The sequence below is a fragment of the Columba livia genome, chromosome 5, assembly GCF_036013475.1.
Source record: "Columba livia isolate bColLiv1 breed racing homer chromosome 5, bColLiv1.pat.W.v2, whole genome shotgun sequence".
NCBI lineage: Eukaryota > Metazoa > Chordata > Aves > Columbiformes > Columbidae > Columba > Columba livia.
This window is the reverse complement of record NC_088606.1, coordinates 36,735,471-36,754,186: the sequence shown is the minus strand read 5'-3', so window position 1 is coordinate 36,754,186 and position 18,716 is coordinate 36,735,471. Positions and strand designations below refer to the sequence as shown.

At 40.9% G+C, this 18,716-nt stretch overlaps 1 protein-coding gene and 1 long non-coding RNA gene across 14 annotated transcripts in view; one reads left to right on the top strand and one right to left on the bottom strand.

The window, feature by feature from the left end:
- The window catches only part of RAD51B (RAD51 paralog B), a 441,378-nt gene that overhangs the window by 102,137 nt on the left and 320,525 nt on the right, over positions 1-18,716 (bottom strand). For 3 of the 13 annotated variants that reach the window (XM_065064372.1, XM_065064374.1, XM_065064375.1), the window contains one exon: positions 3,566-4,222. The exons of 9 other annotated variants lie outside the window; for them this stretch is intronic. In XM_065064372.1, coding sequence (XP_064920444.1) covers positions 4,032-4,222 — 191 coding nt within the window. In that variant the 3' untranslated portion in view covers positions 3,566-4,031. Of the gene's footprint in view, positions 1-3,565; positions 4,223-17,475; positions 17,580-18,716 lie in introns of those variants that run through there. One more of the 13 variants, XM_065064379.1, reaches the window with a different exon arrangement.
- Positions 1-18,716, top strand: part of LOC135579575 (uncharacterized) — a 64,184-nt gene that overhangs the window by 34,342 nt on the left and 11,126 nt on the right. The window lies entirely within an intron of this gene.

Genomic DNA, 18,716 nt, shown 5'->3' with positions numbered 1-18,716 from the left:
GAAGGTGAAAGGAAATGGGGCAGGGCATGGATGAGAGAAACATGAGGGGGGAAACCTGAAGAGGAAAAGAAGAGCACATGTGGGAAAGGTCAGGGAAAGAATGAGACGCTTCACAATTAGGCCTTGCTGTGATGGGTACATGGGAAGAATAGTCTTGATTCGGCATCTGTTGACAAATACTGCTTCTGACCAAGCCTCAGAGACTAAATTTACACTTGTGCTAGTTTAGAAATCTCAAAGAATGTGCAATCTAAACTTGCAGGCCCACAACTGGTCATTGTTGGTAGTGGAACATCAGGGAGAGATACAATGACGGGGGTAAGTACTCACTCCTGGGATGGAAAGTGGGATCTGCAACCTTTCAGAATAAAGTTACCCAAGCTTGAAACGTAGGTCTTGTTAATTCTGACTCGAAGCTGTTATGGCCAGGCTGGCTGTTCAATTGCTTTACACAAAAGAAATTCACGGTCATTGTTTACCTTAGTGAATCATGAAGAGATCTAACAAAAAGCACTTCTTAGGCCCTATCGGATTCAGCACTGAATGCCCTCTGAAGGCTTAGATATGCTCTCATGCTCAAGTATCAAGATACTATCTCTGTGAAAGGTTGGCAAAGTTTGCAATATGCTGCATGTTTGGGCAATTAGCTGAGTATTTCTGTTCCCAGTGCTGTCAATCTGACATCTTTGCAAGAAAACATATAAATCAAACCATATTCCCCTGCCAGTGAACTGACCATTAATGTCAGTTCCACTGTCAAAGGACTTTCAGAAGAGCAAAAGACTTTTTATTAGTTTTATATTTACTGTAATAGAGCAAACAAGTTAAGACACTGTCCAGGAAAACAATTCTTAGGTAGTCAAGACATACTGGACCAGAAGAAAAAGTGCAGGTAACAGGAAGGAGTATCTTTATACTAGTGTAAATGCAGTACTGTAGCTACATCTAGGCTTTCACAATGTTTCAAGTTACATTCATGCAAAAATGAATATACAGAAATCTCCCTCTGATTCTGAGTTGACCTTCCAACATGACACTAAGGAGGCACTATGCTGCTGCAGGAATCGTCTTTCAGAAGAAGTTTAAGGTTGAGATCCAAATTCCTACGGGTCGGTTTAAGAAAACAGCCCCTAGAAATTTTGCAAATACGCTGTTGTTGGTGCTCTGGACAAATGTAAATGTATTCCATTTTTGACCAGCTGGGCCGGCAGTTTCTATGGAAAACGACTACAAACCCTGGGCATTCAGTGCCTAGGTGCCTATGCAACAATGTGATTGTCATACAAGAATTACAATACAGCTATAAAATGTCAGTTAAGTCAGGCAGCCCCAATAGCAAATTCACGCTGGGCAGCCAAAGCACCACTTGACACAGTACTTTATTCGGCTTCAAAGCTCCATTCTTTTCAAATTCTCTAACATGTCTAACGAAACAGACAGTGCAATGTGCTCAGAAGGTCATCAGTTTCTAACCAGAGAACCTCCAAAATTTAACAGGGCCTCGATTCCATTGCCAATATAATTTTGTACTTTTTACTGCATCTTCATCAAGTTAGACTCATGAGAACTGCAGGCAAGGTCAACATGTACCTCGAGGCTATCTGGATTCTGTTAAGCCAGGCTCATGCTTTTTGTCCAGACTCTCCTCTCCCTTCCTTACAAAACACTCAAGAGAAAATAAAAAAAAATGCCTTCTCTTCTACAAAATTAAAATAATTAAAATAAATTCCTTTTATCTCTCTAATTAAGTACCATCCTGTATTTAGTCAGTTGACAGCACCAAATAATGATTTTTCTGTATTCCATAATGTCATCCCTCCTCCCTGGATCTATTCAAAGCCTCTTGTACATATTTAATCACTCCTAGCCAGGCCTGGCTAATGAAATGCAGGGCCTTGCCCTGACCTGACCTTGCTATTTCTATTTTGGCTCAGCACATCCTCTGCTAGTTGGTTTAAAAAAAAAAAAAAAGAAAAAGAAAAAGACTTGTTTCTCTCTCAGACTTAAAGGTCCTGTTGCTGGCAGGGGGTATGGTCAAGGACACTGCTGAAAACAGAATGAATGACTGTGAACACTGCTTTGCAAAGCTACTGCAAATCCAAAAAGGACCACAGCAACTTCAGTGCAAAGGTTTTTTCCCCTTTTCTCTTTGGCTGGCAAAGACTGGTGGGCATTGTTCATCTACTGGGAATGGCTTATGGCTAGATAATTCTGCAAGAAAAATGGACTGCTCAAATTGTTTGCAGCACTCTTTCATGAAGCACTGGTATTCATCTATGGTTTTGGGCACTTACTGAAAATAAATTTGTTCTTCTTGGTTTTCCTCATCTGCCCTTCCTATTTGCCAATACAGCAATTTAAAAATATATTTTCCCTTTCTGAGAGCTCATAAAGAAGTGTGATCCCATTTATGACTGCTTAGGAAATGCTGGATGTTGGGTTAGCCCTTTTGTCACATGATGTTGGTTGCAGGAATTTATCAACACGCCAATCACAAGTCAGCAATGTTTCCAGTGTACAACAGGACATTTACATGGTGATTCATGTGGTCTTTTTAAGTTGGGTTTGTTTTCAAATGGTTTATGATTTTGCTGGCCATGAGTTTTGGTGCTCAGTTTGACATAAGGAGTTGCTGGATGACCCATAAACCATACTTGAAGTCAGCAAGGGCAAGGGCCATCTTTTTATTCTTTGTGGGTACACAGTGCCTTACATTGTGGAGCTCTGGCTCCTGAATAGGGGTCACAGATGCTATCACAAAACAACCAGTAACTGCACAAGGATCTTTAGGTACTCAGACTGTCAGAAAAATCAGGCTGAGTGGATCAATTCACCATTGTTCTTCCAATTATCTCTCAATGGAGGCACGCCAGAGAAAATGGTGCTGAATAAGATGAAGAAGCCTTTAGCTAGCTGCCCAAAACTAACACCCTGCATCCCATGGAGCAGTCTCAGCCTCAGAAGCTAAGGGCCAGGGATAAAGACCATATTTCTAATGGCCAGAATCAGTTTCACAGGTCCTTATTAGCTCTTCTGCGTGCACTGGAACTGACACAAAAAGTTAGATTTAGCATTTATGAGTCCAGTCATTTCTCAGCTTAACTAAAACAAACAGGTTCAAGTTGCAACATTCTGTTGAATAGAAGCAGTAGGACGTTTAGACATTGCTTGAAGGAAGAAACCTTAAAATCATGTTTGCAGTCACTAAAGTCAAACAATACAGTTGTGTCATTTGCCTCCTAATACTGTTTATTGGGTTTTGTTTTAGTCTGGTTTTCTACACAAAGAACACTTTTGCAATCACATTTTGTATCCCAATGTATAACCTTTTCAACCACTGATTACTTTCAACCAAGTCTGACAAAGGATAGGGGTTCTCAAACATATGTGAGGTTACAGAAATTCCGTGACAACAGATGACTGAGGGGAGTGCACTTGTAAATGTCTCTGGTTGGCTTATTAAGTTGCCCATTATTAGATCCCATTGAATCCACAGAGAGGACTTTTAAGTATGCCAACTGCAGAAAAAACTTGTAGATACAGTCAAAAAACCACAAGGTACAGATCTGTATCAAGCCACGCTTTATTAGTTTAGGGTTCTCACAGGTCTGTCAGAGCTTCTAAAAAAACCTGGAGTTGTCTGTTTCATAGAAAAAATTGGGAACATACAGCTTTCCTTGGGCTTGTGCCACCGGTCTTTTTTACCACTACAACACCTGCAGCTGAGGGTATGCTATCCTGAAGCAAGTAGCTTTGCTTTACTGTCCCACCTGGTTTGACATTGGAGCCAAATTGCTGTTACCATGAATGGCGAGAAAAAGACACAGTCCCATGCAGTCCTCCATATCTCTTTCATCCAGCCTTGCTGCTTCCCTAAGCACTGGTGCTCATCTTTCTCCACAAGAAGTCAGTTCAGGGAGCAAAAGTGGCAAAAGGACAACCTGAAGTACAAAGTGAACAGATTTCTGAGCTCCCTTAGACCACTCACTGGGAGGGCTGATGAGCACCACAATTGTTGCAGAAGCTGGTCTTCAGTTGGCCACCTGCTGGTGACCATGAATTGGGAGACTGGCATTCCTACGGCCTGAAACCTGGCTGCGGACTTGTGGCCGGTCAAATGTCTGCACCTGGTGATCCTCACCCAGCAGAATGGCTCCTTGGGAAGCCATTGGAAGATGCTCTAGGCAGAACCACTGGGCCCAACTCCAAGCGAGTAACAAACCTTTGTGAAACCAGACAAAGAAAGGCAATATTCAGTCACTTTTCCCCTTGTGCAAGCAGGTCTCCGATCCACTTCGGGCCCCAGCCCCACCGTGGCCGTACGAAATGGAGCCACACACATGGCATGCTGCTGTAGAACAAGCACGCTCACACTTACTGTCTGTGTCCGCGGTTTCTTTGTGTTGCAGCCTGCTGCAGGCATTTTTGTCATGATTTTACACTACAGACATGAACACCATTAAGCGCTGAGTCTCCCCTGCTCACGCTGTTCCTGATGTTTGGCAGAGCTGGAGAATGCTCCTCGGGGTGCTCCTTCCCTGGGAGCTCTGACGGGATCTTGCAGTTAAGCCACATCCACACAGCTAAAACCACAGAACGGAAAACCAGTTGTGAAATCCAACTGTGTCTGCTCTGCCTCAGTGTTTGGGCGGCCTCTGTGGGGTCAAATTATTTGACTCCAAGTAAAAATACGATTTAGCACAATTCACCAGACTAGGCAAAAACATTTTTGGAAGGCTTTTTTCGACCTACTTGTAACAAACAAACTTGGGCCACCACCTTTACATGCCAGAAAAAATGTTTATCTTGCTTAGCCAAAATTGAGCAAAATAGATTTTTTGGCAGCATGGACAAAGCTTTAGGCTTGACTTTAAATAAAGTCCCCCTGTAATTCCAGTTTTCCATTCCTACGCTTTGGAGTTCTTCAGATGGTTCTCTCTCCTCAATGGCTTTTCAGTTTGGATACTGTCCTTCAATTTTTTCTCCCTTATGGTTATTTTCTTTCCTTTAGTTTTCTTTTGCATTTGCTTTCTTTCTATCTATCCTGTCTGGTGGAAACATACTAAAAGACCTCCTATCTCTACCATTCCTACCTTTTGTTTGCCAAGCTACTCTCCCCTGGCCAAAGGTATATCCTTTGATACCCCTTGGTCAAGCTTCTAATGTATTAAATTATTCGGAAATGAGAACCTTAACAGTGGCCTAAGACCGCTGTTCCAAAATACACAAGGAATTTTTTATTTATGTGAGTCTTACTAATACGTATAGATAGATAGATACATGTATTTTAATACTCTCACTGCGTCCTCAAAAACTAGCACAGAAAAGATACATGTAACAAAAAATGGACCAAAGTGGGACTTTTGAGCAAGACAACGTCAGAAAGAGAGGAAAGTAGACAAAGTCAATAGCTTAACAAGAGGAATTGGAGTCTATGATTTCCAAACGCACTGGACTTCCATCTGGTTCTACAGACTTCATATGTTTCCCATGCAATGGACCTCAAAACGCCTATTTATTTAGCATTAACAGCATGAACCATTTATAAGATGGCTCACACTCCAAAAAATCAACAGGGAAATTTTCAGCATTCCAAATAGACCTTTCTGAAATTTTATTTGAATTTTTTAAATTCAAAGTCAGACTGAATCTCACACTGTTCACAGTAAGCACTGTATAGTTTTACATGCATTCCCAAGGCTAATCAGGTTAAACTACGTGAAGAACTGAGTACTATTTGTTTTCTGCTGAATATGTTTCCTAAAAATCGTCACACTGTCTCCAGAGACTTTAAATGACAGTGGTAACCAGTTGTCTTAGGGATGACAAGAAGCAATTCTGCCCAAGCAGTTGTTCAAGAGAGACTCCCCAGGGAATTCTATTAAGAGTTCGTAACTGCATGCTTTAGCAAGCGCCTCCAACCATTGCCTCAGACTCACTTTTTGGAATATATGAGCACTTGAAATTACCTCATGATAAAATTGTCAAGGGATCATTTTGGCATTTTTTAATTGAAAGCAGGTCACCAAAAAAAAAAAAGTCCATGTTGAGAATGCAAAAGCATTTGGGAGGGATATGACAAGTCATTCAAGCAACACTGATTGTTCAAATGAGGCTTAAAAACTCAGTACTTAACGCTGCCCAGAAGAAGTGAAACTCTGCTCAGGTAACCTCTACACATACCTCACAGTCACATCAGGACTGACTCCCGAACACAAAATATGTGCATATACCACGCTACTAACTGATCAATGGCTTCTCATCACAGGCTTAGAAAATATAATGAAAAGCTAAATGACATCTGAAATAAATCAGCTCTCATGGTCAACTAATCAACAATTCCAGAAATAAGGCTTTGTTTTGGTGGGGATTGGTTTGGTTTTTTTGAGTTCAATTGGAAACACTTCAGCAACTGCATCACAGTTACTCTGATGTGTTTCCATAGTGGCTCTCGGCAAGTTCAGACAAGAAATGAGAAGGCTGAAATCACTTTCTTGCTTTACATGTTACTGTAAGATCCAAGTCCTTGCTGGGTCAGAAATCACATGGTGTATTAAGGGCTTAAGATTAATTCTGGAGATTTAAACTCCTGTTTTGATCATAAGCCATGAATGGAAATGGGCTACAGAAAAAACAAGTTTGATGAATCTGGGCCATGGAGTAACAGAACTTCTTAATCAAGGAAAGAATAGTGACTTAAATTAAGTGATAGATACGCTTTTACCATCCTGTCAAGTAGATCACGCCACTACCTTGTTTTGGGAATCTGACAAGAAATTACAATATTAGTTATTTTATATTAGAGGAGAATCTTCGCAGGGGTCCATGTAACTCCATTGATTTTGGCAATTTCTATATTAAAATGCCAGGAATAATCTGCTCCATTAAAGAATGGAATGGAATCCACGCTCTTTAGCCTGGTTTGAAGAGTTCTTTTTTTCTTCTTTCTGATGCAGCTCAGATTTAAATGTAAACTGGCTATTAGGTGAGAACTCTGCTGTCCATTACCAATTCCTGAAAACTTCAACATGTTTTAATTTCTTTATAGTCAATACTAACACATTTTTCTATTGGGGATAAAAAGTAGTAAAAGCAAAAATAATATCCAAGCCAATCCCCAGCCTTCAGAATACTGTACAACATGCAGATGACATCCTATACTCAGGTAATGTATTTCACTAGATGACAGATGAAGAGAGATTTCATATGGTATGTAGGGATGCAATATTAATATCAAATACATTCCAACTCCCTTATCTAATCTAATGAGCCATTTAACAGTTGATCTATCAGGTCAAGTCTTTGAATCATTTTTGTGCCATGGGAGTAAAAGATGCCTAATATTTAAATAATCATCTTTTCGACAAAGGTGAACTTGATCAGTAATAAAGATTGTTTCCAATCAATGATCTTCAAAAGGTCTCTTCTGTTTCTTTCCAGATGACTACACAAAACATCACAGTACATAAAATACCGTGGTCTAATCTCCTGCCACTTGTTTTCCTCTTTGCCATTACTTCTCGAGCTTTATGAGGTACTTTTGTAACTGTTTTGGGCCTAGAGAAGGCATGCCCTTGCTTTCATATGGAAACTGTTAGCACTTTCATCCTTCCACTGCCAGAACACACACACGCATAAAAGCTGGCACATTCTTCTCATCACAAAAGTTAAAAAAAAAAATCACAGCTGCAATATTAATAGCAAACATATTCTGGCTCATGTCTGGTTACACTCAGGTGAGCACTGATAAGTCATGTGTGAGGTTCTCATCCACAGCTCTGGCACTGCAGCACCAATCCCAACATGCCTCAGCCTCTTTTTAACGTTGTCATACAGCTCAGTCCCGAACGGCTTCTTGCTGATCCATTCCTCTACAGTATTAATAATATACATCGCTTATTATAGTTGGCAATAGTTAGTAGATGCTTTTACAGAAAAATAAATATATGGCTATTCATCTCCCCCAAGAATCTGTGACTTCAGTACAGATAGACAAGTATGCCAAATTCTGCAGCAGCAGTTCCTCCAAATGATAACTTTCAGACGCCATTCCTGAATATTTGCGAAAGATGTGATTAAAAAATCAATCCTGATTAAGCTGTTTTGTATGTCCTCCTAAATGTTGTACTAGTGGCTCAGCAATATATATATAAATATATATAAATATATATAAATATATATAAATATATATAAATATATATATAAATAAATATATATATAAAAATCAAAGTACCATGTTAAACAAAACTGTCTATATTGTGCAACTGCATCCCAAATTAAAGTAGGGACCTCTATAAGCACCATCCTGACCATCTGAAGAGGCACATACTCTGCCTGATTTTTGGCTGGTCTGTATTGCATTTACTGCATGGGGAAATTACTATGAAAGCATCACTTACACCATTTTGAAGAGCAGACTAAGGTTAGACTTTAAAGCAATAATGCTGAGGCAATTTGTAATATCTTGCCTCCTAGCAGCCCTTGTACTGCAGTTCTTCACTGCTTGCCACACTCAGGCAGTGTTTATGGAAAGCCTCTGCAAACCTTTAAGAAGCAAGTGTCTGACCTACTCAGAGCACTTGCCTCCAAGTGCACAGTATTCCCAGCACAAAATTAAACACTGGGGACATGCATGCCACGGCATTCACAGCGGGGCTTTACAGCACACTCAGTTACAGTGTGCTCAGAACAACAATATACCAAGAACAAAACACTGAAGAACACAGAGCAAATGGTGTGGTATCTTTGGACCATCACCAAAGGACCAGGTCTTCATAATACAAGGTAATATGCAAAAACAGAGCTTAACATAAACAGTAGGAATGGGAATGCATTGCCAGACATTAATGAAGCTACCTTTCGTAGCTTGGGAAAATTTCCTCATTACTACAAAGCCATTGCTTTGTAGCTTGATTCAACAGCAGAGAAGGATGCCTAAAGAATTCCTTATTGCTAGTAAGCATTTTATAGGTTCTTTATAAAAGTATTTTTTTAAACATGCCAGGTTCAATTCTAATGTGCAATCCTATGAATGTCTAATTAGTTTTGCATTCTTCCTCTTCTCACTTTCAAATTCTGGTCTCCTGGACAACCACACAGCAGCAGAAGAAATTTCCAGTAGCTCAGGACATTTTGCAATTACTAAACCTGGTTCAAATGACCCTAAGATAACAGGCATTATCATGTGTAGTAATCAGCTACAGGGAAGAAGCTTTGGCCTAAATGATCAATATTATTTCAAAAAGAACAATCAAGACTGCTGCCTCAAAATGCCACCACTGTACAGAGCTGTTGTACCTTTCCCCTCCGCAGCCTGGAACGGTGTACCTGAGATAAAGGGGCACAGCACAGCCGAGCTGCGCTCTGAGATCTCGCTCTTCCTTTGGTGTAATTAGGCTGCATCATGGGCTGTACCTCAGTTTCTGCGCTCATAGCTTACAAGAGAAATGCTCTAAAGCAGGAAACAGACATCAGTGGAAAACTATGCTGTGCAACTCCTGGTTTGCAAGTCTCTTTGATTTATATAGATGGGATTGCAAAAGCCCCCCAAATCTGGGGTTTGCTCTTCTTGCAGTACCACATTAACACCTTTAAAGAAAGCAGCTGCCTTTCCACATGCCAATGTGGGCCAAAATCAGCTGCCTGTCCTGATGTGAGAGACCAGACTCAAGCACTTTGCCTCTGTCCTGGGCCCCTGTAACGCGAGCAAGCTGCAAGGGGATGGGGCACCACACTGGATGCTGCACTTGAAGTGCCTGTCCTTCTGGCACAGAGAGCACCACTGTTCCTTTTTAAAAATCCCCTGATCTTAGCAAGGTTTGTTTTTCTAACTGGTTCCCAGCAACCTCTTGGGGGTTCCAAGCCCAGAAAAGTAATTACCGCATTACTTTGGCCACAGACACAATATCAACCTTGTTAGACTTGGCCTGTGGAGACAGCCAAACACCTGCTGCTGCAGTATTTATTTGATAAGCTTCATGGTTCGCTAACATAAACCTGATACTGCTGACCTGCCAGAGGATGAAAAGGAGCCGGGGGGAAAGGGCGGAGCAGGTAGGCGATCTCACGGCCCTCCAGCCCAGCAGCTCACAGCCCTCGCTCCCATTTCTCTTCGCTTTCTTGTTCCCCGGTGAGAGCTTCAGAGAATTGGTTTTCTCCCTGCAGTTATGCAGGCAGATGTGGAAGGGGCTAGGATTCCCATGCCTTGTGACGGATTAACTGACAAGTGCGGGATCAATACGGGAATTGTTCTAGCTCTGGCTGCATCTGTAGCCTTCCAAAGCAGACAGAATAGCTGCACACACTCTCGTTGGCATGGTGGTGTGTGCACTGAAAGGCTGGCTTAATACCAAAGGCCATTAGTTAACAGCAAGGGGGGAAGGAAGGGCTGCAAATCAGTCAAATCAACAGATAGAAGGTTGGGGAGAAAAGCAGATGTAGAAAGAGAAACGCCATTTTTATTCCTCAAACGACACAGTTTTCTTGTCTAGTACAAAAAAAAAAGGAAAGTGGGGGTAGGGGAAAATGAAATAAGGTTTTGTCCCAGACAGGACTGTCTCTTCCAATGGATACTGCAAAGCAATATTTGAGGAAAAAACAGAAGCGGCAGGGGATGTAGCAGGAAGGAGAAAATAATCTTCCCACCTACAGTGCTTGATATCAGGAAAGAAACTTATTCTTCTGACAGGCAAGCTTGCATCTTTCTCAGCCTCACCTTTTTCTAGTCAGAGGGAATCAAAAGCAGACTTTTGAATCTAGAAAACCAGGAAGAGTTTTTCTAGATGTCCATTTCCATGTACCTGCTAGTTGCCACTTATACCTCAAGACAGTATATTGTCTGGTGTACCTCTGTCTGTGTATGTTGATAATGCATCTTGGAGATCTACAGCGTGATTCACTCACTCAGGAGACAGTGAGAAGCAGATGAATCACTTTGGATGACATCAGGGCCAGACCAAACTTTTATATAAAACTTGGCAAAAGTCTGAAGACTAAACCTCTGAACATGTGTGAAATTGTCTACACGAGTGTCGTCAATCTTATTTCACCTTGTTGCCCGGGCTTAGAACTTCAGGAACTTTATAAAAATCAAATAATATGTTGCAAGACACTTTCTGGATAGATCTAACCCAAATCAAAGCAAAAACCTCAAAAGAAAACTTCTTTTGTGGAACCTCAATCCCAGTTTTGCAGGTATGTGAAATTCAGATAACAAATGATAAAAATCTGAAGTTTTGGGCTAGTACCAGCATTCTACTTTTGTATTCACCCTTCACTGTACAGGACTCAACAGCATCAAAGCAAAATGCTAAGTACTCTCAAAAAACCAGCATGACTGGATTCTCAGAGCTCTACTAACACAGCCAGCTGTTCTCCAATTTCTGCCTTTATCAACTAGCCTTTTTCTCTCTGAACAGTAAGAGACAGATTTTTTAGAACTATATTAAGGAAGATAAATAAATAACCTGATAACATTAGGAGACTCTTGTGAAAATGGCTGCATGCAAGAAGACAGAGAGTGTCAGTGAATTTGACCCATGCTGGGAAGCCTATATTGTTTGGAAGTCTGTGGGTACAAAAGATCCACAAAGTGCTGCCCAGCTTTAAATCTTGAGAGCAATGCACAGTATGTCCAACTCCTGAAAAAATGCACCAGAGTGAGCCATCTTAGTTTTCTTGAAAATTACTGACGACTGAAGCCAATAACTCCATTCCTCCTCCACCATTTTGCTTCAGGCTCTATGCCTGTGTTCACCACCAGACTAAATGCAAACTGAAATAACTCCAAATGTATTGTTTTGCTCACCAGGCAGTGGTGATAAGGAAGAACTCATGGCCTGTTCCCCAACAGCTGCTAGAGAGACCAGCAGCAAAACTCCCAGGCTTGGAGCTTTCTAGATGATAAAGCCATCTCATTTCAGAATTTCAGAAAGCATTAATAAGCATCACAGGTAATGTATTGCAGTGACTATGAAGATCCTCCTAATGGTATTCCTGTAAAAAAAACTATTGTATTTCAGGATGCTCCACTGTATTATTCTGCCTTTTATTCCTAAACCTACTTTTCAGAGTGTGAGCAAATGTACACCTTGTACAGCAGCTTCTGCCCAGAGTTTCCCCAGATCATTGCACATGCTGAAGCTCCCTGAAGGTTATATGTTTCCTGGTAAAGTACTGGTAGACTGTTACACTAGCAGGAATAGTTTTAAAGAAAGTTGAACAGGTTTGATAGCAGCCAGGGTTACCTGCTGCTGGTTACCTTCTGAGAAGTGGCACCCAAGGAGCTTGACCTGGCAGGTGAGCAGAGCTCTCTGAAACCACCCTAAGTTTGGAGCACAGCAAGGCAAATGAGAAACAACAATGACGGCTGTACAGCTCACTCAGAGCATCCCCAGGAGAGCAGCCATATGCTGACAACGAACACTGAAGCTGAAAGGAACCAAAATTGTACAATAGCTTCTTAAAATAAATCCTCCCAACAGGCCATGCTTCCTGTTCTGTTAACAGCCACCAGCCCAGAGAGTGGAACTTACTGTGAGTCACATAAACGCACGTGCGCTGAGGAGCACTGAGCTCTGGGTGCCTGGGCACGTGTGGCTGCACACGCTCCTGTGTGGTCAGCTACAGGACCACGAGAAGAACACAAAAGCAGGATCTCTTTCTTGCCATTTGCTTGCTCTCCGCAGAGAACTTTATGTAGTTACAAACTGAATAATTGTGAGCTTTTTCCTCTCTACAGGTAAATGTGAGCAAGCGTTGCAGGCCCTTGATAGCACATGGGTATCTAGAGCTGAGCCTGGTACAGTTGCTCAGAAATAACACATCACCTTTGCTGTGTCACATCCCTGGGAACCTCCAGGATCAAGACTTTACCACTGCATCATTTTATATGACAGGGAAGGATCAAATTGCACAGGGTCACGGTAGAATATCAAAATAATTTTTTTTCATGGCGACTGACTATTGCACTCTCCAATCTTTTCTCTCCTTCTCAAAAGCATGTTTCTAGCTTTATGGTTGTGAAGACAACTTTCACTTTGTGAACTGAGAGTAAGCAATGTAGCAAGTTGCCCAAGTTTGCAAACACGCTAAAACAGGTTTATTGAAAATAACTTCCACATCATAACTTGATGCCTTGAAATGACTGTATGAACCCCGCTCTTCTCCCCACAATTTTTTGTTCAAACATATCTGGTTTCTTCAGGTTTGAATTAATGGAAGAAAAAGACTGTGGCTTTTTGTTATGTCTTGGGTTAAAACCTATTGAAACTGGTAGATCTATCACTACATTTCTTTTCAAGCTAAATAAGGCTACAGTTAAATACCTCTTTGTTTAGTAATTGCTAAAACCAAAAGACTGTAAAAAAACACAGGCTATGCAAGGTCTGGACCTCACAAGGCAAGGGGGTTAATGGGAACAGATGCCCCAAACGCCGTGATCAGGGCAATGAGTAGTGCAGTTCTGCTCCTGAAAGTGCTGGGGATTACTATGGCATCTTTGTCGACACATGAGGCAGATCCTAACATGAGGCTTACTGTAAGCCAGTGTTAAGTACCTAATTTTTACTATATCCAACTAGTGTAATTATTTCTTTGCTATTTTGCTAGCTGTCACTAAAAGGAAGTGGAATAGTAAAAGCTTAAAACTGTCTGGGTTTGCATTTTGGTTTGGTTTGGGTTTTTTGGGGAGGGGAGGGTGTAGAAAATGTGAAGAACAGGTTTCCTCTTAAAGAAAACCATCCAAAGCCAGCCAAAATCAGTTTACTCTCTCAGAATACTGATAGGCCTTATGAATAATCTCTGAAACCCATTAAACAGGTGAAAAGGACTTCAGTTTCATCCTTTAACCACACCTTATCCTTGGCCAGGTCCTAGATGGTTAATTATTTCCAGTTATGTCTGAATAAAGTTTTAACCATCTCTGTTGGAGTCATCAGCATCTCACATGTGTAGGTGAGAGGGAAGGAAGTGATCAGTTTGAGCGTTAGACAAATAATGGACTTACGGACAGAACAAAAAGCAAAAGAACAAAATAAAGTAACTGAAAAGGACAGTAGACCAGTTCTCTTATAGCAACATTTGAGAAAGGCCTAGAAGAAACCTGGACACCTAACAGTATCCAAAAGCCTTTGGGTCACTTTATTTCAGCTGTATCATGCCTTAAGTTTTGGCAAGGAAATGCCAAAACTATGGTCAGGAAATGATGAGAAGATTTCCAGTTCTTCACCTTGATATTCAAGTAGTCTCTCACAGCACCAGTACATCAAATCAAACTTGATTTATCCTTTAAAAAAAAAAAGAAGTCTAATTCCCAGAAGCTCTGCAGCACCTCTGGCCTGTTTTCAGAGGATTCTGGCACATGGGACTGGGTGCTGAGGGGGCAGTAGAGCACATGTTCAGGAGAAGGAAGGACTGCATGAGAATCCCATGGAAAAACCATGTCGCACTCAACCTAGTCTCCAGATGGCCTGTTATAAATATGAGAAATTATTTAAGTCAAGTAAAGTATAAGGGATTACGTGTTCATTTAAACCTTTGTTTGAATTGACTCATAAAGCAGGAAAGCCATGAAAATGCAAAATGGATTTTGGAAAAATAAGCCCAGATAAAGACAGACAAGGCTTTCTTGAAAACTGTGAAATACCTGGATTATCTGCATATGTACATATGGCCTTTAACACTGTAGAAATGGAGCATCCTACATGTAATAGTGAACACTAAAGCATCTCTGTAAATTAGAAAAGAAGATGGAAAACAGGACACAGAGAAATTCTATTGTCCACTATTACACAAAACTGGCAGGAATTAACAGCTGAAGACAGATATCTTCAGACCTCAATCTTAAAACCTTATTTCATTTGATATTACTCATTCCTAGGACACATTTAAAAGAGCAACGAACAATTGATGCTGATTGTTGTGGCTTATTTGTCAGTCAGAGATAGATGTGTGCCCTGCATACACTCATTTACCGTAACAAATATTTGTACATGGGACTGAAGCACTGGGAAACCATACACCCACAGATATTGTCTCAGTCAATCCTTCCTTTCAAGGCTTGGTTCCACTCCCTCCTCCATCTCAGTCCCTCCATTAATCTACTCATTTGCCTTTGAGTTTTGCTTCGATTACAAGTTATCGCCACTAAGTACATGAAAACTGTAACCAAAAACTGTCTGTGCCTAACGTAATCACTTAAATAATTTCCAGCTAATGATTTACTGTTTGCTCCACTTCCCCACCGTCTGCTTTTTTTTAGAGCAAAGATGTAATTTCTTGCATGTAGCTAAAGGACTACACACACCAGTGGGACTAAGAATGCAATTAAAAAGACTGAATGTCGAAGAAGTCATTTGAATATTTTCCCTTCAGCAGAGAACAGCATGTTGCTACTTCAGTGGCATAAGGTTGCTATGCCCAGAAGAAGCTAGGAACTGTCTTCTGAGAGGGCCATGCCAGTGGAAGTACTTTTGGCTCAGCATGCCCATGTGCTGATCTGATTCTTCAATGAGACAATTCACTGTCTGTTTCTGGGGAGAGAATGAATGGAAGAGTTAGATCAATTATCCGAGAGTCTTCAGGATACACTTTGACAGATGATGAAAAGACTCTAATATGTAATTGAAATATCCCGTACCAAAATACTCACATAAAACCTCAGCTGATTACACACAGGTCTGAGCTATCTCAGAACTTCAGAACAGGAATTGAGTTGTTTATCAGTGAAAGCCAAACTTCTAAAAAGCTGGCTGCCCACTACAGAGCCTTTGTGTTGGGTAAATTAGCTTCAGGAAGAGAATCAAAATGAATTAAAACCACATGGAGATCCTCTCCCTTTACCCCTCTTTTCCCCTTTCCTTTCACTATATGAATCCCTCACCAGGAGACAGGGGCCAGTTCAGTCTAATTTAGTCCAGTGTTTTTGTTTCCTGAAGTCTCGGTCTTGGGCTGAGTCCATTAATAGGCTGCAGCTGATTTTAATCTAGATGAACTCAAGACTTCTCTCTTCTTTGGTTTTAAAAAGATTACAAATTGTGTGTTATATAAATAGAGCGAAAAGGGAAAAAAAGAACCAGAATGAGTAAAAAATCTGCTCTCCATTAGCTGACCTGCTGAACAAGCCTGTGATTCAAATAAAGATGAGAAATGAGGGTTGTGGGGGGAAAAATACACAAGTAAAAGCCCTAGTGATACAGCACCCAGACACACTGGTAAGAGGAGATGCAGTAATGTCTGATAGCTACCATTAAAGACAGAAGAGATATTAATGAGACTCCAAAAGTGGCAAACCAGATGCCTCAAAGACTGTTCTGATAGTTTGCAGCACTCCTTCCCAGTTAAACTTAAAATCACTTTCATTAGCAACTATGACCTCTTTGTATCTTGTGTCTCTCTCGTAGCTAAGGTGGAATAAGTTGGTCTTAGACTCACTCTGTGTAGATACTTGTGGGTATAAAAAATGCCATGATACACAGGTGGACTTACTCAAGTGGGATGTCTACAAAGGGGTGCTGAACCAAGACAGAGTTGCTTCAGATCAGTGCTGAGGTGCATTGGGAAAACAAGTGTTAAAGAAGGTATATTGCTACGTTATCCTCTAAATAACCAGTTCTGTGTTCCTCAGAACAAGTGCAAGAAGAAACAAAGCCCATGCCAATGCAATGCGCAATTATTTCACCTTTTGTCCAGAAAAACCTATTCTAGATTAGCTCTAGCAGTGTGAAAAAGGCAAACTAGTCTGCTACAACAGGTAAACAGGAGAATTATTTTTGTTATTAATATGATACGACAGCTCAGAGGCTTTACCACAATAGTCTTCTCACCATGGTAAAGGGTGACAGAAGAAAATCATGTCCCCATAGTGCTGTTTCTCATGACTGCAGTTGTAGATGACTGTCAGCAAGGCTGTCAGCATTGCTGTACACCAGGACTAATACGATTATGGTCAAAACACTTTTGCCTTATTGCTATCAAACCACTCCGTGTAGACATCTTTGTTTCTTCCTCTCCTGTCACATAGAAGGAAGGAGAGCTGGATGCCATCATCCTCTTCCATCTTAGAAAGGGCAATTTCTTCATTGTCTTTCTGAACTGCCCACACTTAATGTTGTTCACTTCTTGGCATAGCGTGTTTTCTGTGTACCTCACCCTAAACCAATGTTCTGTGTTCTCAGCTCCAGCTGTTCCGATCAGTTTTCTTTATTAATTTCCTTGTGTGCTGATTTTCTTAAATAACACACTTAAACACTTAGAGAACACAGGACACTGGATGGCTTAAGACTGCATGAATCCATGATTTTTTAAATAATTGCAATTGATGCTCAACCCCAGTGCTGATGCATTAAAAGTTTCCCTTCAGAGGAATCTCATAAACAGCTCATACGCAACTGCTCTATTTAAAAATGGCCACTGCTGCTGAGGAGTAGAGCCAAACATGAAAGGACTATGAATACCGAGTAGAGTGTAACTACTCACAGCACCCTGCAGTCACACTCCTGGTGGAGCAGCAGACAGCAGCCGTTTGGAAGGAGAGATCTTTATAGAGTCGTCTGTAAAATATTTCTGTTTTTTCACTCCACCTGAAAAATATACGTAAAAACTGCTTTCCGTTCATAAGAAAACAGTTTTTAATAACCTACGTGCAAGATTTTCAGTGAGCTGCACTGACAAACAAAAGATCCCAAGAAGCTGGAGTCTTGAGGTCATTATGATAACTCAAAAATCTCAAAATAGCATTTGATTCCTCAGAGAATCCATTTTAGAAGTCCAGAAAGTTTTCCTCTGCTTGCTAATGCTGTTATTTTGGGAATCACACACATCTGTTTTACACAAAGAGAGTATATACCTGCATAAGTAAAAATCATAAGAAGAAAATACAACAGATGTAGTAGAAGTGCTAGTAATCAATAATAAACAGCAGATATGCAGAGAAACGGACAGACAGACATAAGTAAGAGGAATTACATGATCCTGTCAGCTTTACCTGAATACAACCCCTCGCAATAAGTCTCAATTGCAATGATAAACACGCCTGGATTAAACCCAGCAATTTTTCATTCCTTGCTAATGGGGCAAATGTAACTTGGAAGGGGTCTGTGTGCAATCACAGGAGGTTTTATTTGTATAACTTTTCTGGAGTTTGACTACGACTATATCTGATTGCATGTGGGTGGCTGTGGGACAGAAGGACAGCTGGGTGAAAAACTATGACAAAAGGAATCTTGTCCTGTTTCCTGCCTGCGCTTCATTCACTAATGAGCACTGCTCTGGGTCATTCTCAAGATTTCTTCATCTGTTGTTGTCTCGTCTGCAAAAGGGGCACCCCAGCAGTGGAGCTGTTGTCAGCTTGTCTCGAGAGTTTATTCCGCTGCCTCTCACCCCTGCAGCTGTGTGGGATCCTAAGTGCCTGGCTGTAAACAACGCCATATTTCGTGCTTCCTTTTGGATGACTTGAAGGCCAGTCAGAGGCCAGATGTGTTTGCTGGTGTAATCTGTTTCCCATTTCTTGTAATAAATGTATATCTCAACAACTAATAATCAAGTTAAATCGGGATTTATCTGTTGTCTTCTTCAGCGTGATTCGTGTTGGAAAGAGAATGTTAATAAAAGATAGTGAAGTCCTCAGTTTCTCCTTTCTTCCTGGAGTGCTTGAAATGCTCGATGAATGTACCCCTACAAGTAAGCAACCAAGCTGGTGAATGTGATGCCGTTAGACT